At 44.3% G+C, this 21,943-nt stretch overlaps 2 protein-coding genes across 2 annotated transcripts in view; both read right to left on the reverse strand.

Annotated features, from left to right (window-relative positions):
* Positions 1-1,854: 1,854 nt before the first annotated feature.
* The window catches only part of LOC147446149 (uncharacterized), a 51,232-nt gene continuing 31,143 nt past the window's right edge, over positions 1,855-21,943 (reverse strand). The window contains exon 2 of the mRNA XM_086526180.1: positions 1,855-2,999. Coding sequence (XP_086382306.1) covers positions 2,203-2,999 — 797 coding nt within the window. The 3' untranslated portion in view covers positions 1,855-2,202. The remainder of the gene's footprint in view (positions 3,000-21,943) is intronic.
* LOC147446150 (uncharacterized) lies at positions 7,249-8,562 on the reverse strand. The gene is made up of 3 exons (XM_086526179.1): positions 8,223-8,562; positions 7,954-8,115; positions 7,249-7,865 (listed from the first exon to the last, which is right to left on the reverse strand). Exons 1-3 carry the CDS (start codon positions 8,523-8,525, stop codon positions 7,431-7,433), a joined length of 900 nt encoding a protein of 299 aa, XP_086382305.1. The 5' UTR covers positions 8,526-8,562; the 3' UTR covers positions 7,249-7,430.

Consider the following 21,943-nt stretch of genomic DNA (forward strand, 5'->3'; position numbering starts at 1 on the left):
GTGTCCATTTCATCTTCCTCATGCATAATCTTCGACTCCAGATCTTTACGCAACAATGCAGTTTTAGTTTCATTGCGACTTGCATAAAGACTATCCAGATTTGCAGATTTAGCTGACCGAATGTGAGGAGTAATAGTGCGCTTCACAGATAATGCAATAAATGCATGAGTTTGTGCATCTTTTACATCCCAACGAGCCTGCTCAGTAGCAACAACAATTCAGCCACCAAAACCTGCAACATCCTTAACATCCCCTGTATCCTCAGAACCGAGACATACATGGCGAATGCATGTACTTGATATGAAAACTGCCTAAAAAGAGAAGAAATAAAGCGGAACGAACATGTGCTATATAGCACAACCCGAATTAGATTGTAAGGGACCTGTTATGCAAAAAACGATACTGACAGAAACTCTGCACAAAAGAATGAAATTGTCTACACAACTCTACATGTAGTGGAAACAAAGGCCAAAATGAGCTCGAATGGAAAATCTAAGCACACCAAGCTCTACAAGTTGTCTCCAAGTATTTGTTGTCGACTTGTTGACGCTCACCAAAGCTCACCGAAATCTGAGAAAGTGAGCAAGCGTGTGAAAGCAATGTTGGTGATTTGCTCGAGAGGACGCAACTTGCTCTGCTACCAATTGTTAAAAACAAGGTTACAAGGAAAAACACACACAGCTTGGAGAAGATGAAGGAAGCTCAAGCCACACAATAGAGAGTGTATTACTTAGTGTGCAATGGAAAGATAAGATAGCTTCGAGTGCTGATGGGCGTATATACAATGCACGAGGGAAAAAAGCTGCTATTGAGGGAAAAAAATGCCCCGATAATCCTAAGCGTGTTCACACACATCACTACCACATATATATGGTAACATTAGAGCTAGGTACTAATATATGCCTCCCACACCCCCAACTCCGGCGCACACACTAGCATGCATCAATACAACGATGTATGTGATTCGTTTCTATCATTACTCTAGAGTTGCAACGCAAACTCATCCATAATGAAGCGTAGCACTAAAAGAAGCCTTAGGTGGACAAAACTAATGCTTAATTGGTCGTAACTCTATATACATGTGTGCACACAGCTCGACATTTGTGCGTCTCTTAATTTTTCATTGTGAAAGTCTCTCTTTGCTTCCCAGCGAGTGTGTGTGTGTGTGTGTGTGTGTGTGTGTGTGTGTGTGTGTGTGCGCGCGCACGAGAGAGAGAGAGAGAGAGAGAGAGAGAGAGAGAGAGCTCCACTCACTCCATCGGATAACAATGGCAACAAACAAAAAGGCCACATGTCCAATATCAAAGACGCCTCTACATGAGGATGGGTTGGAGCCGGGTCTCGCGATGTTTTGTGGTATTAGTGAATTTAAGAATTAATAGGTGTCCCCCTTCGTTTTGGATTTTGAAAAATATCTAGTTTGGACCACGTTCTCTTTCTTTAATAAGTGCTTTGTTCTCATTTCACTCCCTCGAACTAGGAAGAGGAAGAGCGCTCTGAATTTAATATTCCTTCGAGCTCGGAAGAGGAAGAGCGTCATGCAAAAGGAGAGTTAATACTCACAAAAAATTGAGTATTAGGAGCATCACGAAAACTTTGGAACATGTTCCCTTGATCGTGCTAAAACGAAACTTGGACTAGTGAGACCCATATATAATAAAATTTCCATAATGTCACTAATTTCCTTAGTGCATAGCGTGACTCGCCTCTTAGGAATACAATTCAAGAGTTCATACATCATCAAAAGAAAAAAAAAACAGCGTGTTGTATAAAACCTCATAAAGACTAGCACCCATACTAACTTAATAACTTGGTCTCTCTCTCTCTCCTTCTCTCTCTCATCTGAAGACTGCATACCCAATCTCTCTTATACATCAAAAAATCCAGGACAGCCTGTCAATACACATTTCTTTGAGTCAGATAATCAAAATAAGCCGGCATCCCTCTCTTTCGGTGCAGGAGAATTACAATGAATGTTGTCACACCCAAACCTTCCCGTGAGCTTGCAGCATGAGCATGGGTATGAATCATCTGCCTGCTCAAGCTTATGCTGAAAACCTCCCGAGCCGCTCAAACATCTGCATTGAGAAACATCATACGAATGCGCACACTCGGATGCTCGTTCTTCTTGGAATTGAGTAGCTTGAGCTGCCTCTTGATCAGAGCATGAGAGCCTGAAGCACATACACTCAAGATCGGATATCAAACTAAAAACTTTGTAATTAATAAAGCCTTCTTAGAAAGTCGCTTGCTTTCCCTGACAGCAGTCGGTGTCATCTTGTGGCGTAATATGGGCTTAAATACATTGACATCAATCTTCTTCTGTGATTCAAGAGCCCTCTTACCAGGAACCACACTTCCCCACCAAAAATCTTTCAGCACATCAAAAATAAGCTCCCAATAGTCTGGATCGCGCTCAACTCTAAACAACGCACAACCATTCATGGTCCAGACAAACACATCTAGCCAATCTCTATCCAGTATCTCCATCAAACCTTGGATCTGAGGCATATGGTGAAAAGGGACCTCACTCCATGGTACACAAAATTCTGGTTTTCCTGAATTGTATGGACATTTCACCTCTAGTATACCGCTACTAGCTTCGGGCAGACCAGGTTCTACTAAACCATCCGGAGATCCTCCGATCCATTCCTTTCTCTTATCTCCTTCCTGATAGATCTTGAATGCTAAGTACTTCACTGTCATGCCGGTGAACTCTTCGTACATCTGTATCGCTTCAGCTTCCCTTTTAATACCCCAATCTGTCGCTGTGTTCCCAGGAAAAGGCTTCAGCAGGCCTAGCTTTTGGGCCCAAACCTCCGTCCGTCTAAAGTTCCCAAAAAAGCCTAATACTGATGCAAATGTGCTTGCTGTTAATCTGTCTTGCCTCAACTCTTGCCATTGTTCTGTTCTCTGCTTTAGAACGAGCGGTATTTCCTGCTCCGAGTCCCCTCCTGGAGCAACAGCGGCAGCATCAACCGCAGCAACGGCAGGTTCAACTGCAACGAACAAACAAAAAGCTAGTGAGCTATTTCATTTCGATAGATTGCTTCTGGAGGCAGCAAAGCGAGTTACATTTAAATAGCAAAGGAAAACGAGGATTTATCTATGCCTGGCTAAACCTGAAAAATATGAAGGTATGAATGTCAACACAGGTCCCTTGTGCAAACAAACAAATAAAACATCTCACTCCTCTTAACACATTGGCAGCTGTTGAAACATCTCATCTCTATTTTTGTATTACCAAGCCAATATTCACCTTCAAAAACTGCAACTTAGCAAATTTGAAGTAAATATCTCCAAGATACATGACTGCAAGCTCAGCATGCATAGTTTGTACTACATAAAATCACATCCCCTCACATGACTTGAGGTCACAGGAGACACTCATAAAACATCTCCTGCATTTTTACAAACCATCACACGAGATGTTGTTGGCTCTTGTCAGAAAGAGTTTCTCAAATCCTTTCTTTTGCCACGACCAAGCATCTCACGAGCAGTGTGACACAAAAACCCATTACCAGGGTATGAAACCTGGAAACGTTGAGGCGAAACCTACAAAATGCACATCCTCCTTGAAAATTGAAACCTCTCTGTATGGAATCTAGAGTCACGTCACACACACACACACACACACACACACACACACACACGTGTGTGAGTGTGTGTGTGTGTGTGTGTGTGTGTGTGTGTGCATGTATATACACATGCATACACATACGTACATGCATGCATACACAAATATGCACACAACACACAATAAAACACTCTCTCTCACCCATATATGTATAAATTATACAAAAAAGAAGGATTATATAATCTCGGCAAGTGTCCAATGGCTCTAATCTACAAATCACAGAAAGACCATTCAGGTGAAGTCCTTGGGGGTGTCTATACCTCATGCGGCAAAATGCATGGCTCTCTTGTAACTCCTGTCACGTGACACATCCAACCCTATGTGTCCGTGGACAAGCTACAACATGACCAAGGTCCAGTTCAGTCAAGTCGGTCTAGAATAGGAAGTGATTTGGCACTTTGGTGAGTCTGTTCGCAATTCGTGCATGTCCAGACACTTAGATTAGATGCATATCCTCCGGTTGCACACAGCATGATCATCAGCATTCCCATCAGAATCCATCAGGGGACTTTTCCAGTGCATTTAACCTATTTTCCCTATTTTTGACATTTTTCACTTATTATTTTCAAGTGACTTTTGTTGGAAAGTAGGTAGGGCAATTTTGCTAAGATAATATATAAGCAAACCAAAGCTAGCACTTTCTGGCAAAAGAGGCAGCAGGAACTCAGTTCAACAGGCACCTTCTCAACAAGACCCCTACAGGCCTAGTGTTTTTGCATCTGCAAGAAGGTCTAGCGTTTTGCACCCAGATCAGCCAACGTTTTTGCAACTGCAGCAACCTGGCGACAACAGAAGACAGATCAACCCTAGCGTTAGCAGTTTACACCAGCTCATCAACAACGTTTTTGCAGATCAAGACAAATCAGCCCTAGCGTTTTTGCATCAGCCTGACCCATCAGCGTTTCTGCAGATGTTCGCGACAGAATCAGCCCTAGACTCAGCGTTTTCAGTTTTCAGCCTTTAGACACAGCAGAACAAGTCCCTAACCTCGCAGATCTCACCTTCCGACAGCAGTTCCTCACCGCACGGTGGGATCCATTGAAGTTTACAGTTTCAGCCCAAAAAATGCAGATTTCAGCATCTGCGTTTTCAGCGCGTCGTCGTCACATCGTCGTCAGTGACATAGAGTCAAAATTCAGCAGATAAAGATTTGGAAATTTCAGCCCTTAGCATTTTCAGATTTCAGCCCATCTCGTCGTCGTCCTCATCGTCGTCGACATCGTCGGCAAGTCCAAGCATTGTAGAGATTTGTGCAATCAATAGTAGACCATTCTCGCCATCGAGAGTGGGGCCCTTGGAAGAGGGTTTACAATGTCTCTGGTGTCGTAATCTCTTCTCTCTCTACCTCTCAGTCTCATGCACTTTCATTCACAGTGTCCATTCACTTTGTTTGTATCCATTGCATTCTCTTACTAAAGGAACGGAAGGCTCTCCCTTCCATAAGTAAAAGGAACCCTTGAGCACAGTTTGGAGTACTCATCTTGAGCAAAATTCAACATCCATTCCGTTGCACCTTACATTGGTATCAGAGCTTTGGCATTTGAGAAAAGAGTCGCGACAACTCTTACATGTGTCGCGCTTGCTCATGCTCATGCTCTATGGCTGCCTTTCTTTCTGCGTGTCTACGATTCATTTCTGCTTTTATTTCTTTGCATTCACGATCAAATTCTACCATTCTTTCTGCTTGTCTTACTTCGCGTTCTAACTTCCTTTCCATAAACATCAAGTCCAAAGCCTCCATAGGAGTTAGTGCAATCCTTGGCGTAGATGGGGAAAGGGGAGGGTCGGAAAAACCTCCTGGTAAGGAGAATTCTTCTTCGCCTCTCTCATGCTCATCACCTCCAAGCGAAGTATCCATTCCCCTTCGAGTGATGACCATCCACTATGCGCTTTGGTTCTTAAGTTCACGAGGAACTTGGGTTCTTGTGGGTCTTGGGTTCTTGGGTTCTTGAGGGTCTTGAGGTTCTTCTTTCGCTTGCAATCTGTGTTAGAGAAGGATCTTCTCTTCACCCAAGTTCTTCTCTTTTCCGCGGGTGCACCCCTTGGCGGCCTTGCGCTCACACCAAGGTTGCTTTTTCCCACCTCACGTTGATTGGCCGGCCGCTAAGTGCACGGTCCGCTCTCAATGAGTGAAAAGAGGCACAAGGGGAGGCTGGACAAGCCCTTCTTTCTTGGGTTTCCTGTCACTCTTCAAAAACACGATTAGGAATCGACACACCCAAGTGGACTTGGGTTACGTGCGACCGCAACAAGCAAAAAAAATATTGTGGTTCTTTCCTTGAGTGATACAGAACACTGCCGAAGCTCTAATACCAATGTAAGGTGCAGCAGAATGAATGTTGAACTTTGCTCAAGACAAGTGCTCCGAACTGTGCTCAAGGGTTCCTTTTACTTACGGAAGGGAGAGCCTTCCGGTCCTTTAGTGAGAGAGTGCAATGGAAACAAACAAAGCGATAAACACTGTGAATGAAGGTGCATGAGACTGAGATAGAGAGAGAAGAATACGACACCAGAGACGACGTAAACCGCGGAAGTGAATGTTGAACTTTGCTCAAGATGAGTGCTCCGAACTGTGCTCAAGGGTTCCTTGGAAGGGAGAGCCTTCCGTTCCTTCAGTGAGAGAGTGCAATGGACACAAACAAAGTGAACGGACACTGTGAATAGAAGTGCATGAGACTGAGAGATAGAGAGAGAAGAATACGACACCAGAATGTTGTCAAACCCTCCTCCGAAGACCCCAATCTCTATGGCGGTCTACTTATGATTGCACAAATCTCTACAATGCTTGGACTTGCCGACGATGTCGACGATGATGAGGACGATGGCGAGACGGGCTGAAATCTGAAAACGCTAAAACGCTAAGGCTGAAATCTGCAAATCTTGTATTTGCTGAATTTTGACTCTATGTTGATGATGATGTCGATGGTGACGACGCGCTGAAAACGCAGATGCTGAAATCTCCGTTTTCCGGGCTGAATCTGTGAACTACGCCGGATCTGATCGTGCGGCTAGAATCTGCTGCGGGAAGGTGAGATCTGTGAGGTTCAAGACTTGTACTGCGGGTGCTAGCTGCTAAAAACTGAAAAAGTTGGTCTTCTTGCGGCCTTGTCGCGACGGAACTGCAAAAACGCTGAGGTCCAACCTGATCCAAAAACGCTAGGGGCTGAATTCTGTTGTTCGGGGGAATCCACTAACGCTAGGGCTGATCTGTTGTCGTGAAGGAGTTCTGCTGTGTCTGCTAATGCCGAAGCTGCTCTGCAATGCAAAAACACCAAGGCTTTGTGCTGTTGTTCTACTACATCCAAAAACGCTAGGTCTTGCAATCTGCAAAACGCTAGGCCTTTTGATGGGGTTTCGCTGAGAAGTTGCCGGTCAAGGTTGTAAGGTACGTAGTATTCGGTACGTGTTCGGTATGTACTGTACGTTGTACCGTATGGATTGGGCCATAAGGTACGTAAAATTCGTGGTATATTTTTTAAAAGCTAAAAATACAAAGAATTTCAAATTTATATACAACCTATCTAGTTTAAAAACACTGCACAATACTTAAACATAGTCACAACTTTCCAAAAACACTTAAAATCACCCCACAAGTTAAGTAACCGCTAGAATCGAGTCCAGACCACATGGCATAGTGTAAGTCAAAAGTACATAACTGAATGCTGAATCCTGATACAAAAATAACATAGTCACTCAATGAAGAGTCTGGGTGGCTCAAGCAACAAAATAAAAAGCATAAATGAGTCATGACAAATGTCCAAGTCCCAAGACCCAAAGCACTGGGCAATCACTACTACTCAAAATCATCATCAGAGGTTGATGAAGACTCAGAGAGCATGTCTCCATCTGTCAAGACATTGCCCTCATCATCATAATCGGGCTCTCTCTCCTCTGGCACAGATGCTAGGGGTGCATCACGCTCATCTGGATCATCAGCCTCTGAACTCTGGGTGTGGATGAGTCGAACAGCCTCATTGGCTCGTTTACGAGCAGGCCGAACGGGTAACTTTCCTCTGCGAATGCTCTCTCTGTGTGCAACCTCTGGATCTGCAGCAGCAATGCGAAGAGGAATACTGTAAGCTCGAGAGCGAGATCTAGTGACCCGACGATCCACGCTCTCTAGCTCCCTGTGCAACTCTCGAAGGATCTCCTCCTGCTCATCTCTAATCCGTGCATCGACCTCCTCCGCAGTAGGATCTGCCACCATCTTCAACTCTGTGGGATCCACCTACAATGACAAGACAAAACATAGTCCATGATTCAACACTGTCTTTTGATCATTGACTTGTTTTCATAAATGTGCATGTAAATCTCACCTGCTTGGGTGTCCCCAAGGCATGAAAGTTGCGCACAAGCCGCATGTTAGCACGGCAATAAACCAATCTCTCTAACTGCTTGGTGCTAAGACGATTGCGGATCTTCGTGTGAATAAGAGAGTATGCACTCCAGTTGCGCTCGCATGCCCCAGCTGAGCAATCCTACAGCAATTCAAATAGCGAACACTCATGGGTCACAAGTGTCACGTGTGACAATATAGATTCATCATGCCATAAATATAAATTATAATTTAGACTTCAGTATTCACCTGAGAAAGGATGCGCAATGCAAGGTGGCACAACTTGGGAAGGCCCTGGCGTCCATAGTTCTGCCACCATGTTAAAGGAAGCTTGGTAGCTTCCTTTCTCAATGCTACGGACCGCACAAAGGTGGGTCCTAAACTGTTCATGTAGCTACTCATCTCTGAATCCAGAATCAATTGCTCATCCTCATCGTATATAATGTTTAGATATTCAGAGCGTAGTGTGAGCAATGAAGCCTCCTCAAACAATTCTTGGCTCTTGTAGAGAGGATGGAGAACTGCAGTCATCCCATGGATGGGACGACGCATGAACTGCCATCGAGTCTCTACAATAGCCAAAATATCATCACGACTGCAAACAAAATAGTCACAGTAAGTATGTGTTTTGAAAAATTATAAATAGACATGTCACATGAGGACATTAGAGCACTTTGTAGTTTGTACTTACCGATCCTATGTCAATGAGGTACATCCAGAAATGTGTGTCTTCATCTGCATAAACAGATGATACACCAACCCAAGTGTAGAGCCCTCCATGTCTGTGACCCGTAGTAATACATACAATGGCTGTAGAGCCACTGCCAAGGACTGCACCTGTGTCCAGAAGGTCTCATCAAGAACCTTTCTTTGAATGTACTTGGTCGCCTCTGACTGAGCGTGGTGCATCAATCTCCACTTTGGATCCACAACTGTCTACAACAGTGGATCTCTCAATCTGAACAGCCTCTGAAGCACCAGATGCATGTATGCAAATCTGGTCTTCGAGGAACGCACCATGTCTACTATGCTGTGGCTCCTGAAGATTGCCAAGGCCTGGTGTTTTTTGCGGAAAAAAGTGGTAAGCTTAGACGCATCAGACACTGTAGGCTGCACCAAGGGAAGTTTGCCTATGTCCTCCATGAGAAGGTCTAGGCAATGTGCAGCGCATGGTGTCCACACAATGTGCTTGAACTCAATCTCCACCATATCCCCCATGGCCTTGCAATTGGAGACATTATCAGTGACCACCTACAATGAGTCATGACAAGATATTAAATGAAGTGTGGACATTATTACGTTGGACAATGTATGCAAAATTCAAATGTGCATGCCACATAGTCAGGAATCAGTATCTACCTGCACGACGTTCTTCTCCCCAACCTCCTTGATGGCCTGGCGAATATGTTTGAAGATGAACTCCGCAGAAATGCGTTCTCCAGCTTTCCCTGCATCCACGGCTCGTAAGAAGTATGTGCCCAAGCAGGAGGAAACAAGGATATTGATAATGTGGCGCCTCCGCGTGTCACTCCACCCATCAGAAAGAATAGTGCATCCAAATTGTTGCCACCCAACCTTCACTGGAGTCAATGCTCGGTCTATGATCTCTTTTTGGTCGTCAAGCATGGTAGTGCGCATCTTTTGGTAGTCAAGACCATTCCAGGAATCTGTAGCACCAACCTGTGAAATAGCTCTCACCATCCTCTTCCATTGATCAGTCTTCAACACATTGAATGCAATGTTGCACTCTATGAGAGTCCGCGCAATCTCCATCTCTGCAACTTTCTGTCACTCTTTTACCCATGAATCACTGTGTACACGTGATGGCAATGTGGTTTGCCTTGGGCCACGTACACCCTCAACCCCACCTGCACTTGCTGTTGAAGCACTAGCACCCTCATCCTCAGCCTGTGAAACACGAGCTCTCTTTCTACTAGTGCCTGCAAATGATGGCGCTGCAGACGCAGAGCCGCCAATATCTCCAAGTAATGCATCTTGCAAGGCATCCTCTGCTGCTGTTGCTGCTGCACGTGCTCCCCCTGACTGTGACGATGCAATAGATCCTGGAGGAAAATGCTCCAAAATCAAGGCATCCCTCAATGCTTGCGGGATAGTCTCGCAACCCCCACAATGTCCAGTGGTGCCAATACCAGTGAGGTGCTTCAAAACCCTGGTAATTGTACTGGTCATCTGCTCTCCGCAGTACTTGCACACCCAAGTGCGAGTCCCTAAACCTGCTTGGCCTCCTGTGTTGACAACTCTCAGGACATTGGTGTGCTCGGCCCAAAGAGGATTAGGTCGACGAGGCATGATAACTCTGCAACACAATTAACGCAAACTTCAAAGTTGAATACAAAACTTACAATCTTTCGCGAGGTCACGACTCTAGAGTGCCTCCTTCAGGCTTGCAGACTCCAAACACAAAGGGAGGGAGGGAGGGAGAACCTTATCGGCGGCGTTCCACACTTCCTTTGTCTCTGTGCAGACACTGTGCAGACTCTTGAGACTGAGTTCTAACTTCTGCTACTCTGTAATGTGGTAATAAGATAGGTTGGCTTATAAAAAGGCTCGCCCAAAGAGTCCGACCAGGCGGATAAGCAACCGACGGTCGAATTTTTTTTTTTAAAGCCATGCACGTACAGAATCGTACGGTACGTACGGATTTCGTACGGAAGTACCGTACGGTACGGAAGGCAGCCGGACGTACGTACGGAAACAACTATGTTGCCGGTTGAGCAAGATGCTTCTGCTGCCTCTTTTGCCAGAAAGTATTAGCTCTGGTTTGCTTAAATATTATCTTAGCAGAATTGCCCTAGCTAGTTCCCAACAAAAGTCACTTAATAAATAAGTGAAAAATGTCAAAAATAGGAAAAATAGGTTTAATGCACTGGAAAATTCTCCTGATGGATTCTGATGGGAATGCTGATGATCATGCTGTGTGCAACCCGAGGATATGCATCTAATCTAAGTGATTGGTCATGCATGGTTTGCGAACAGACTCACAAAAGTGCCAGATCACTTCCTATTCTAGACTGACTTGACTCAACTGAACACTGGTCGTGCTGTAGCTTGTCCACGAACACATAAAGTTGGATGTGTCACGTGACATCCCTTCCTTTTCAAAGTGACATACTAGTACCGAACTGTATGGCGTCGAGGGAGATCGCCAATAACATCCTCGAAAGGACTCTTTGCCGGCCCACTCTGAGGTGTGGGTCGTGCGATACTTCAACTTCATAAAGATCTGCAATGCTTGCTTCTTTGGGCCGCGCCGAGAGCGACACAAAATCATTTGTAGCTCCTTCAATGCTTCAACTTTGTCTATGGACGTAGGTCCATCTTCTTCAAGAATCTCCAAGGCTGAAAATTCTTGAAACCACTTCCAACATAAAAACATGAACATACCTATTCCATGTAAAGTGATTGGAAAAAATCTCGTCTTCTTCAAAGATTGTGCATTCAATGGAGATGAACAAATAGACGGAGTGCCAAACCGTTCACCACACACACGTAAACAATGAGATCGAATCTTGTCTTTCTGATCTAAATCAATCAGCTGTGGCAATTCACAATGGAAATGCCCATGCTTGATGCTCAAACTTTCTTGTGCTCCTTCGGAAAATGTGTAAAGCCAAGGAAGAGACATGGAATGTGACTTCCTTGAATGAATACTTTTCAGCTTTTCATGAATAATCCGCATGCATCCGTGCTCATTCATGAGTGAAACGTGCTCAACGTACAATATGTCATGCCTATGAAAAGGGCTCACATAAAGACGCTGACTAAAACACTGTGAGGATTCTAGATGCTAATCTTTAATTAAGTACTTAAACTCATGATTAAGACTTAAGAAACTTGAACTGTACTCGAGACAAGACTTAGAAGACTCTATGTTTGATTGATTGAATGTGTGATACAAGGGCTCCTTATATAGGAAACGAAGAGACATAAATGAAAAGACACGTCTCTTGGTGAAGAGACACGACTTTAGACGTAAAGACACATCCTTTCGGCGAAGAGCTGCAACCATTGGGCGAAGAGTCGCACTCGTAGAGCGAAGGGGTGTGACCAATCGTCGAAGGAGTGTGGCTTTTGGCGAAGAGACACGTCCTTTGGGCGAAGGGGTGTGACCATCCAAGCGCAGGGATTCTCCTTGGCATGACACTTCGCGTATCTGCAACTAGGAGTAGATGTATTGCTGTTAACATAGTCACAATCGTGACATTCCCTCCCATTTAAAATAAGAGCCGGTGTCAAAGAAATGACTTCTGATGTTGATAGAACTCTGGAAAAGCATTGAATCTTCGAAAATCTTCAATCTTTGAGTTATCTGAAACCTTTGTCTTTAACCTTTGCCTCTTGCGAAACCTTTTTGCTTTGATTGCTAAATCCCATGTCATTGCACTATTCAAAGACTTTTTAGAGGAATCTGGCATAATCAGGTTGACTGCAACAAGAGGTTGATCTTCAAAATTCTTCGTGTGATGTAAGATTTCTGGTTCAAAATCTTCCAGTAACTGCGAAATATTTTGGGAAGAGGAAATCTTCTAAAGGTACTCTTCAGATGGGGTAACTTCAACTTTAGTAATCTCTGGAGAGGATTTTGGCTTGAGACTGTAATCATCTTCCAATAATGAATCCCAAAATTCTTCAAAATCATCTTCTGGAACTGTAACTTCATGACTTGTAACTGGCATATCATCATCCAGTAAAGAATCAAAGAAAGCATGGTCGTCTTCAGACTCGGAATCTGCAACTATATCTTTATCTTTGTCTTCATCAATTGATTAAGGAGAAATTAATGAATTCAAAAATTCATTAATAATAATATCTGCATCTGCATCGGGGATCATATTCGTTTCATAATCCACTTTATCATTCTGTTTGACTAGTACACATGAGGTTTGAATCACTCTTTCCGCATGAGAAAGCCCGTGTAAAGTCAATTCACGTCCATCTTTGAACAAATTGATAGTATGTCCTCGAAAGCTAATTGCTGGATCATATTGGAATAACCAATGTTGACAAAGAATCATGTCATAATAAGATAAAGGCATGACTTCGAAATCCAATTGATCTGCATAAGTTTGAATCTCAAACTGCAATTGTCGAACTGTTTGATCACAAGTTAAAATCGATCCATCTGCTAATTCCACATCATATAAGTGAGATGTCTTCTGAGTTGGTAAGCCAAGCTGTTGAACTATCTGAGTGCTGACGAAATTATTCGAGCATCCGGTATCTACCAAAATATTGATGGAGCGACCATTGATAGCTCCAAGTAAGCTCAAAACTTGCTTTGAGAGAGGCTCCAAAACTGAAGAATTGCATTGAGTATGCTTCATAAGAATAGTTGTATCCTCGGAGACTCGAATCGTATTGACCACTTATCCTTAGCAGAATCTGGTTATTCAAAATTTGATGATGTTTCCGCGTTGGAATTTCTTTTCAAATTAAACGGATTTGGTCTCTTTGGACATTGATACCATCTATGGTCACCATTGCAAATTGTACATAATCCTTCCTTCTTTGAAGTCGAAGATCCATTTGACGAAGAGCCTTGCTGAGTATTGGAATGCCGATCTTGAGAATCACGTCCTTTACCAAGATCAAGTGGAGGAACATGTGAAGAAGATCTGCTTTCAGATTGTCGATCTTGAGAATAGAACCTTGAAGTTGAATAAGGTTGCGTTGCTTGCTGTCTGAACTGAGACTAATGTTGCGGACTTTGGCTATAGTTGTCTCTGCAATCGCGCTGTGAAAAGCGAGCGCTATTTGAAGATCTGTCACCAAGGAGAAAATTCCGTGTAGGGCGTCGATTATCGCCAAGACGCTCCACATAGGCAATTGCAGCATCCAAAGTGGTAGGGTTGTATTTGTGCACATCATCCTTCAGGTTGGGTTCGAGTCTGTCGATAAAGCTGTGAAGTTTATCAGAGGGACTAAGAGTCTCTATCTCCAGAGTTAGCCGTTGAAAGTCTCTGATGTAAGCGGCCAAGGAACCTCTCTAACTCAGGCGGCGAAGAGAGGACCGGGCATGAAAATCCGCATTGGCAGGTTCGAACGCCTTGCGAATAGCACGCCGAAATTTATCCCAAGAAGGTGTGTGTTTACCATCAGCAACCCGTCGTTGCCACCAAAGAAATGCTATGTCCTTGAGTAGAGAACTAGCAAGTGCAACTTTTTCACTCTCGACCAAGTCCGTGTTCGATAAGTATATATCTATTTTGAACAGCCATTGGTCCAACACGCGCTTGTCGCGACGACCAGTGTATGGTTCCGGCAGTTTAACATCAAGCTTCTTCTTTTGTGCAGCATTAAAAATTTTATAAAGTAATTGAAGTTCGCGATTGTCTACCTCATCAGTTGGATTTGGTTCGTTTGGTTCGTCCACTGAAGCTTCGGATGAAGGTGTCGAATCAGCATCTGTAGTTCGAGAAACAACAGGTCGACTTCGAGAAGTGTTTTCCGTGTGCATCTCATCAAAGCGAGTGTGAAGTGATGCGAGGCTTATGGATAGTGTGGCCATCTGCTCCTTGATAAGCGTAAGGGCATCGTCAGATTGACCACCTCCGTCCTGAGAATTTGGCATGGTTACGCCTCAAAAGGAACTCTTGAACAGATGTAGATTCTGGTTCGGAAACAGGTTCTGGGATGGGTGCTCCGTGAGTGGAAAATCTCTCTGGAATAAGTTCGCGCTCTGGAGTCGGGGGATCGGGAATAATTATCACTTCCGGCTCTGAGCAGAAGAATCCGGAATCACGAACACTTCATGTGTAGTGGAATTCTCGGGCAAGATTCCATCGGGGAATTTTGTCTCACAGGTTATCCAACTGCTCTCATCGGCGAAAGGTACTGCGCGTAGAGTGTGCACAAGGCCAACGCGGGTGGGTTTTCTCTTGTTTTTTTAATCAAGTGAGTGAGTTCACATTGGTTTTTTTAAAAAATTGGGTCTTTGGGCGGCCAACTTAAATCAAGGGACTTAAGGTCACTTGAATAATCTGAAAATTGAATAAACTGCCCAACGTAAAAACAGAAAGGCCCAGCCAGCGATGCCTTTCAACAGCGCAATAATCAGCCAACGAAGAGGTTTAGAAGGCAGCGTTTCAGCCCAGCGTTTGCAAATTAGAAGGCAGAGTTTCAGATTTCAGCCTGACACTATGTGGGGAAAGGGTGCGCTAGTGAAGGGGCAAACCAGCAGCCAACGTGTGAACTTTCAGCCCAATTGTGTACGGACAGTCCCGATTGGCAAGCGGCAACATTGAATCATGAAGAGGCATGGTGAAGAGGCAAGCCTATGCAGGAAGGGGCAAGGCTGAGAGAGTGCGGCTGTTCGCGAAGGGACTTCCGCGTACAAAGAGTCATGGCGAAGGGTATCACCGAAGAGGCAAGTCACCCACGATTTTGTTTGCTTGCTGTTTGTGTTGGACCGGTTGAGATTCACAGCAAAATTCGCAAAGGGGTGCACTTGGTGACTCTGAAGCCTTCACACCCGAGGAGAGACTCCAATACAACTTCACACAAAATTGGTACTTATGTAGTTAGTATTAGGATAACAAATACCATGTTACCTGATACCATCGAGGAAGAGATTGAATTCCATCTTTCTTCTGCTTCCATACAACTCCGGGTAGGGGTAGAGTGTAGCGACGAGGGTGAGAGGCTCAAAACCATCGGGTCCCGGAAAAAAAATTGCTCTGATACCACTGTGAGGATTCTAGATGCTAATCCTTAATTAAGTACTTAAACTCATGATTAAGACTTAAGAAACTTGAACTGTACTCGAGACAAGACTTAGAAGACTCTGTGTTTGATTGATTGAATGTGTGATACAAGGGCTCCTTATATAGGAGACGAAGAGACATAAATGAAAAGACACGTCTCTTGGTGAAGAGACACGACTTTAGACGTAAAGACACATCCTTTTGGCGAAGAGCTGCAACCATTGGGCGAAGAGTCGCACCCGTAGAGCGAAGGGGTGTGACCAGTCGTCGAAGGAGTGTGGCTTTTGGCGAAGAGACACGTCCTTTGGGCGAAGGGGTGTGACCATCCAAGCACAGGGGTCCTCCTTGGCATGGCACTTCGCGTATCTGCAACTAGGAGTAGATGTATTGCTGTTAACATAGTCACAATCGTGACAAATACAGGAAACGATAACGAATGAAACACTCCTACAATGTGTGCCGACTAATCATTCGAACACATAGTACTTCCTGTGAGGGTTCTTTGGACCTAGGCTTAAGAGCCAAGATCGGTTCTTCCTGAGGGGGTTCTTTGGACCTAGACTCGGAGCCAAGATCGGTTCTTCGCGATTGATCGAATCTGCAATGAGGTTAGCTTCACTAGAAACGGTATCAACTAACACATCATTCTTGTGAACAATCACATCGTGGTCATACAAATCATCATGCTCGTGAGGAATCACATCTTGATCATGCAAATCATCATGCTTGTCATCATCATTCAAATCATCATGCTCATCATTATCATGCAATTCTTGTGTGTCATGCTTTGGAGAAGAAGAGACTGAGAGAGTCTCCTTTTCCGGATTCTGTTCAAACTGCGCCTGCACAACAGAAAAGAGTCGCAAGAACTCTTTCATATGTTGGTCGCTTTTTTCTTTTCTTGCTTTGTTCTCGCGATCTATGGCTGCCATTCTTTCTGTGTATTTACACTCTATGACTGCCATTCTTTTTCGTGTTCACGCTTTATTTCTGCTTTTCGTTCTAACTTCTTGTCGCCAGTTGTAGACAAAGCACAAGAAAGTATGAGCACCAAGCATGGGCATTTCCGTTGTGAATTGCCACAGTTGATTGATTTAGATCAGAAGAGAGATTCGATCTCATTGTTTGCGTGTGTGTGGTGAACGGTTTGGCACTCCGTCTATTTGTTCATCTACATTGCATGCATAGTCTTTTAGGAAGCCGAGATTTTTTCCAGTCGCTTTACATGGAATGGGTATGTTCATGTTTTTGTGTTGGAAGTGGTTTCAGGAATTTTCAGCCATGGAGATTCTTGAAGAAGGAAGAAGCATGACTCTAGACGAAGTTGAAGCATTGAAGGAGCCACAGAAGACTTTGTGTCGCTTTCGGCGCGGCCCAAAGAAGAAGGCATTGCAAACCTTTATGTAGTTCAAGTATCGCACAACCCATACCTCAGAGTCGACCTGCGAAGAGTCCTTTCGAGGATTCCGGACGCTGTTGGCCATCTCCCTCGACGCCATACAGTTCGGTATCAGTACCTCACTTTGAAAAGGAGGGGATGTCACGTGACACATCCAACCCTATGTGTCCGTGGACAAGCTACACCATGACTAGGGTCCAGTTCAATCAAGTCGGTCTAGAATAGGAAGTGATCTGGCACTTTTGTGAGTCTGTTCGCAGACCGTGCATGTCCAGACACTTGGATTAGATGCATATCCTCCGGTTGCACACAGCATGATCATCAACATTCCCATCAAAATCCATCAGAATCCATCAGGAGAATTTTCCAGTGCATTTAACCTATTTCCCCTATTTTTGACATTTTTCACTTATTATTTTTAAGTGACTTTTGTTGGAAAGTAAGTAGGGAAATTTTGCTAAGATAATATAAAAGCAAACCAGAGCTAGCACTTTCTGGCAGAAGAGGCAACAGGAACTCAGTTCAACAGGCACCTTCTCAGCAGGACCCAGCAGGCCTAGCGTTTTTGCATCTGCAAGAAGGTCTAGCGTTTTGCACCCAGATCAGCCAGTGTTTTTGCATCTGCAGCAGCCTGGCGACAGCAGAAGACAGATCAGCCCTAGCGTTAGCAGTTTGCACCAGTAGATCAACAGCGTTTTTGCAGATCAAGATAAATCAGCCCTGACCCCTCAGTGTTTTTGCAAATCTTCGCAATGGAATCAGCCCTAGACTCAGCGTTTTCAGTTTTCAGCCTTTAGACACAGCAGAACAAGTCCTGAACCTCGCAAATCTCACCTTCCCGCAGCAGTTCCTCGCCGCACAGTGGGATCCATAGAAGTTTACAGTTTCAGCCCGAAAAACGCAGATTTCAGCATCTGCGTTTTCAGCGCGTCGTCGTCGCATCGTCGTAATCGACATCGCCAGTGACATAGAGTCAGAATTCAGCAAATAAAGATTTGCAGATTTCAGCCCTTAGCGTTTTCAGATTTCAGTCCGTCTCGTCGTCGTCGACATCGTCGGCAAGTCCAAGCATTGTAGAGATTTGTGCAATCAATAGTAGATCATTCTCGCCATCGAGAGTGGGGCCCTTGGAGGAGGGTTTACAACGTCTTTGATGTCGTATTCTCTTCTCTCTCTACCTCTTAGTCTCATGCACTTTCATTCACAGTGTCCATTCACTTTGTTTGTATCCATTGCATTCTCTCACTAAAGGAACGGAAGGCACTCCCTTCCATAAGTAAAAGGAACCCTTGAGCACAGTTCGGAGTACTCATCTTGAACTTTGCTTCCGTTGCACCTTACAACTCCCCTCATCAGTAGCTAGTCATGGTCTCATATTTTTCCGTGTAAAATGTGTGTAAGAAACAAGGTGGAAAGGTAGGGAGAGTACGGTACGTAATCAGTACGTAAGGTACGTACTTCTGTACGGATCGGCCTTTAAGGTACGTGACCAGTACGTAACATTTGTAACAACAAAAAGAATAGTGACTTTAGCCTTTTTCAGCCTATACATACTAGGAACTACATAGAGTCTAGACATAGATACTACTTCAAACATCCATCAAATACTGCTTCAATCTGGTTCCTAAAAACAATCTCAACGGCTGTGTAACGCACAACAACGTTTTCTTCATCATGTAGCCATCCTGAATGGAATATCCTGCTACTACCTCTCCATTCTGTATTCGATTGAATACGACTAAAATCTAGATACTAATGGCAAGATGTCCCTAAAAAAACAAAAAAAACAAAAAAAAAATCCGTACGCTACCTATCCGTACCGTACGGCTGTACCGTACTGTACGGATCCGTACGTACGTACGGATGCAACCTTGGAACTTACTAAGAAAGTATGGAAATAGTATGATTCAGATCCCCCACAAACTCCATGTCATACAACAGCCTAGATCAAGGAAGGCCATTCAATATAAGCCATGATACCCATAGAAAATTACTATATTCAATACTTAGTCCTGTAGGCTATTACATGCTTCATAAAACATGAGTACAGAGCATGGGTAGTGGACTCTAGATTGGACAAATGCAAAACAAGGAGAGAGCAAAATGAAGGATCAAGCTTCTAGAAACCGATCCGATGCTCTCAAGGGAGAGTCTATCCCCCTAAAAATGAGGGTACTAGACTACCATAGATCACCCACCACCCCAAAATATGGAAACAATAACCTTGCACTATCTCATTTGCTGGTTTCTACATTTGAGCCATGTTTGGTGGATACTTGAGGTCTAAATGGCACAGTCCCTACATACTTATGTCTTGTGAGGTCCCCCACCAATATGACATACAGGGTTCTCCAACCCTATTTCCATAGACTAAAAGAACTAGTGGACATTGCCCTTGCTACACTTGTAGCTTTAGGCATAAACCACAAGTGAAGGGTCGATCTTATCTCGCATAGCGGAAACTAAGGAAGAACCATAACTCAACAATTCCACGTTCTACTTTTTCTACTCTACACATACACCATAGGGTCATGAGTCTCAAAGTCACGAGATTGTGACAAACACTAACCTTATCTATTGGTTTCCTTCCCTTGATTTTTATGTAAGTTTTGGGACCCTCTTTTTGAAATCACAAATGCGCCCGGACATTGCATGGCCAATGTGAAACAGTAGTTGCCCAAGAGTTTCACCTGCAAGAGTCAAGGCCAGGCAACCACTAGATAATTGGGCCGATCGGCATTGGAATCTGACTAGTAAAGAAGTGGCTAGGCTCAATTAGCATGGAACCTCCTCTCTGGTGCTTGCACCCTGATGTGGTGTTCTGCATCCTGATGATCACATGGTCTCCGTATAGATACCCTGAGAAGAAAAACACTAGGGGAATGCTCCTGCTACCCATCATCTACCTGATGGTGCCGCCCTCCCCATGGTGGAGAAAACACTAGGGATGCGAGCAACTAGCAAAAAAGCTAGGGATGCCCCCCGCCTGCCATACTGCTAACGCTGCACAATGGAGGCGCCCTACACCACAAGGACTCTGCACACAAGTGCCCTACCCACTCCATATATAGCCACATAATGTCCAGGTCGACCGGCTAGCTGTTCACCAACCACGACTGGGAATAATGGGGGATGGGCACAAGAAAATGCACAGTAAGGGCAATTGGGGAAATACTGCCAAGGCTAGGAAAAATACCCCCAACCTGCAAGAGCCTAATATTAGGCTATTGAACCCAGCCAAAACCCAAGGCTAAGCATGGCTAGACACAACCCGACATGAGAAACCTACCTAACACTGGCCGGGCACAACCACAAAACAACCCTCACTCCCTAACTCCTGTCCCTAGGAGAAATTAGGACAGACTTGACGAATCCAGAGAGATGTCTGACCTCTTAACACTAAGGCTAGCCCATCTATAGCCATTGAGCTTTTGGCAACAAATCGAGCCGACCATTCCCTCGCTGCATAGAGTGTTGATTCCTGTAGCAGCTCTGCAACATTTGACGCGCCAGAACCATCATAAAATGATGACGTGGCGCGTACACACACACACACCGTAAAATGCCCTGACATGATGTACGAACATGCCACGTGGTAGTAGTACGAAATCTCGTAAAACGCGTTGGCAAGCTGATGTAGCAGATTATACGCATTTCTGCGTTTCATGCTAGTTGCTGACGTGGCAGGGCAATATGGATCTCCGTAAATTGCGCTGCCTTCTTTTTGGGGCAGATTTTAGACCAAATGCTTTTGAGTTTGAAGCTTTTGGGGCTCTGCTTTTGGCATCCCTTGTAAACTTTATAAGAGCCCATGGTGCCTCCCTCTCCAGAGCATCTGGACGCAGAGTCTGAGAGGAGAGGTCCCTCGAGAGTTGTACTTTGCAATGATTAATGTTAAAGAAATACCGAAAGGGGCGCCAGACTTTGGGGCCAATTGTCACGACTAACCTTAGTCGTTGGTTTCTTTCCCTTGATTTTTGTTTAATTTTTGGGATCTTCTTTTTGAAGTTGCAAATGGCCGAACATTGTGTAAGGATTCTACGTGCTAATCCTTAATTAAGTACTTAAACTCATGATTAAGACTTAAGAAACTTAAACTGAACTCAGAAACAAGACTCAGAAGACTCTGTGTTTGATTGATGACTGCTTGAAACTGAGTACAATAGGCTCCTTATATAGGAGACGAAGAGACACAAATGAAAAGACATGTCTCTTGGTGAAGAGACATGACTTTAGACGTAAAGACACATCCTTTCGGCGAAGAGCTGCAACCATTGGGCGAAGAGTCGCAACCGTAGAGCGAAGGGGTGTGACCAATCATCAAAGGAGTGTGGCTTTTGACGAAGAGGCACGTCTCTTGGGCAAAGGGTTGTGACCATCCAAGCGCAGGGGTCCTCCTTGGCATGGCACTTCGCGTATCTGCAACTAGGAGTAGATGTAATGCTGTTAACATAGTCACAATCGTGACATTCCCTCCCTCATTAAATAAAACCCAGGGTAGTTGTAGAAACTGTGGGAAGAAGGAAATGTATTGTTGTAGTGCTTCTGCATCCAAAGCTCTTTCTGTTAAGTCCCACGTCATGGCACTGTTATTGACCATGACTATTTTGCCAAATTGAAAACTGATCATATCTGCAACTTGATAAGTGCCTTTGTCAAAGTCATTTGTAACTTCGAGCTTTGTCCAAGAAAAGATTGAATCTTTATCTACTTCAAGTGAGACTATTGGTAGATTGACTTGAGTTTTCTCTTTAGTGATGACCACTGGTTGGAAATCTGTAAGGTATTCCATTGGTTTGTCTGGAACAGTAAGATCCTCCTGAAAGGATGTCATAGACTGAAACAAA

Source organism: Adiantum capillus-veneris, chromosome 12 (genome assembly GCF_014529385.1).
Source record: "Adiantum capillus-veneris isolate H3 chromosome 12, ASM1452938v2, whole genome shotgun sequence".
NCBI classification, from domain to species: domain Eukaryota; kingdom Viridiplantae; phylum Streptophyta; class Polypodiopsida; order Polypodiales; family Pteridaceae; genus Adiantum; species Adiantum capillus-veneris.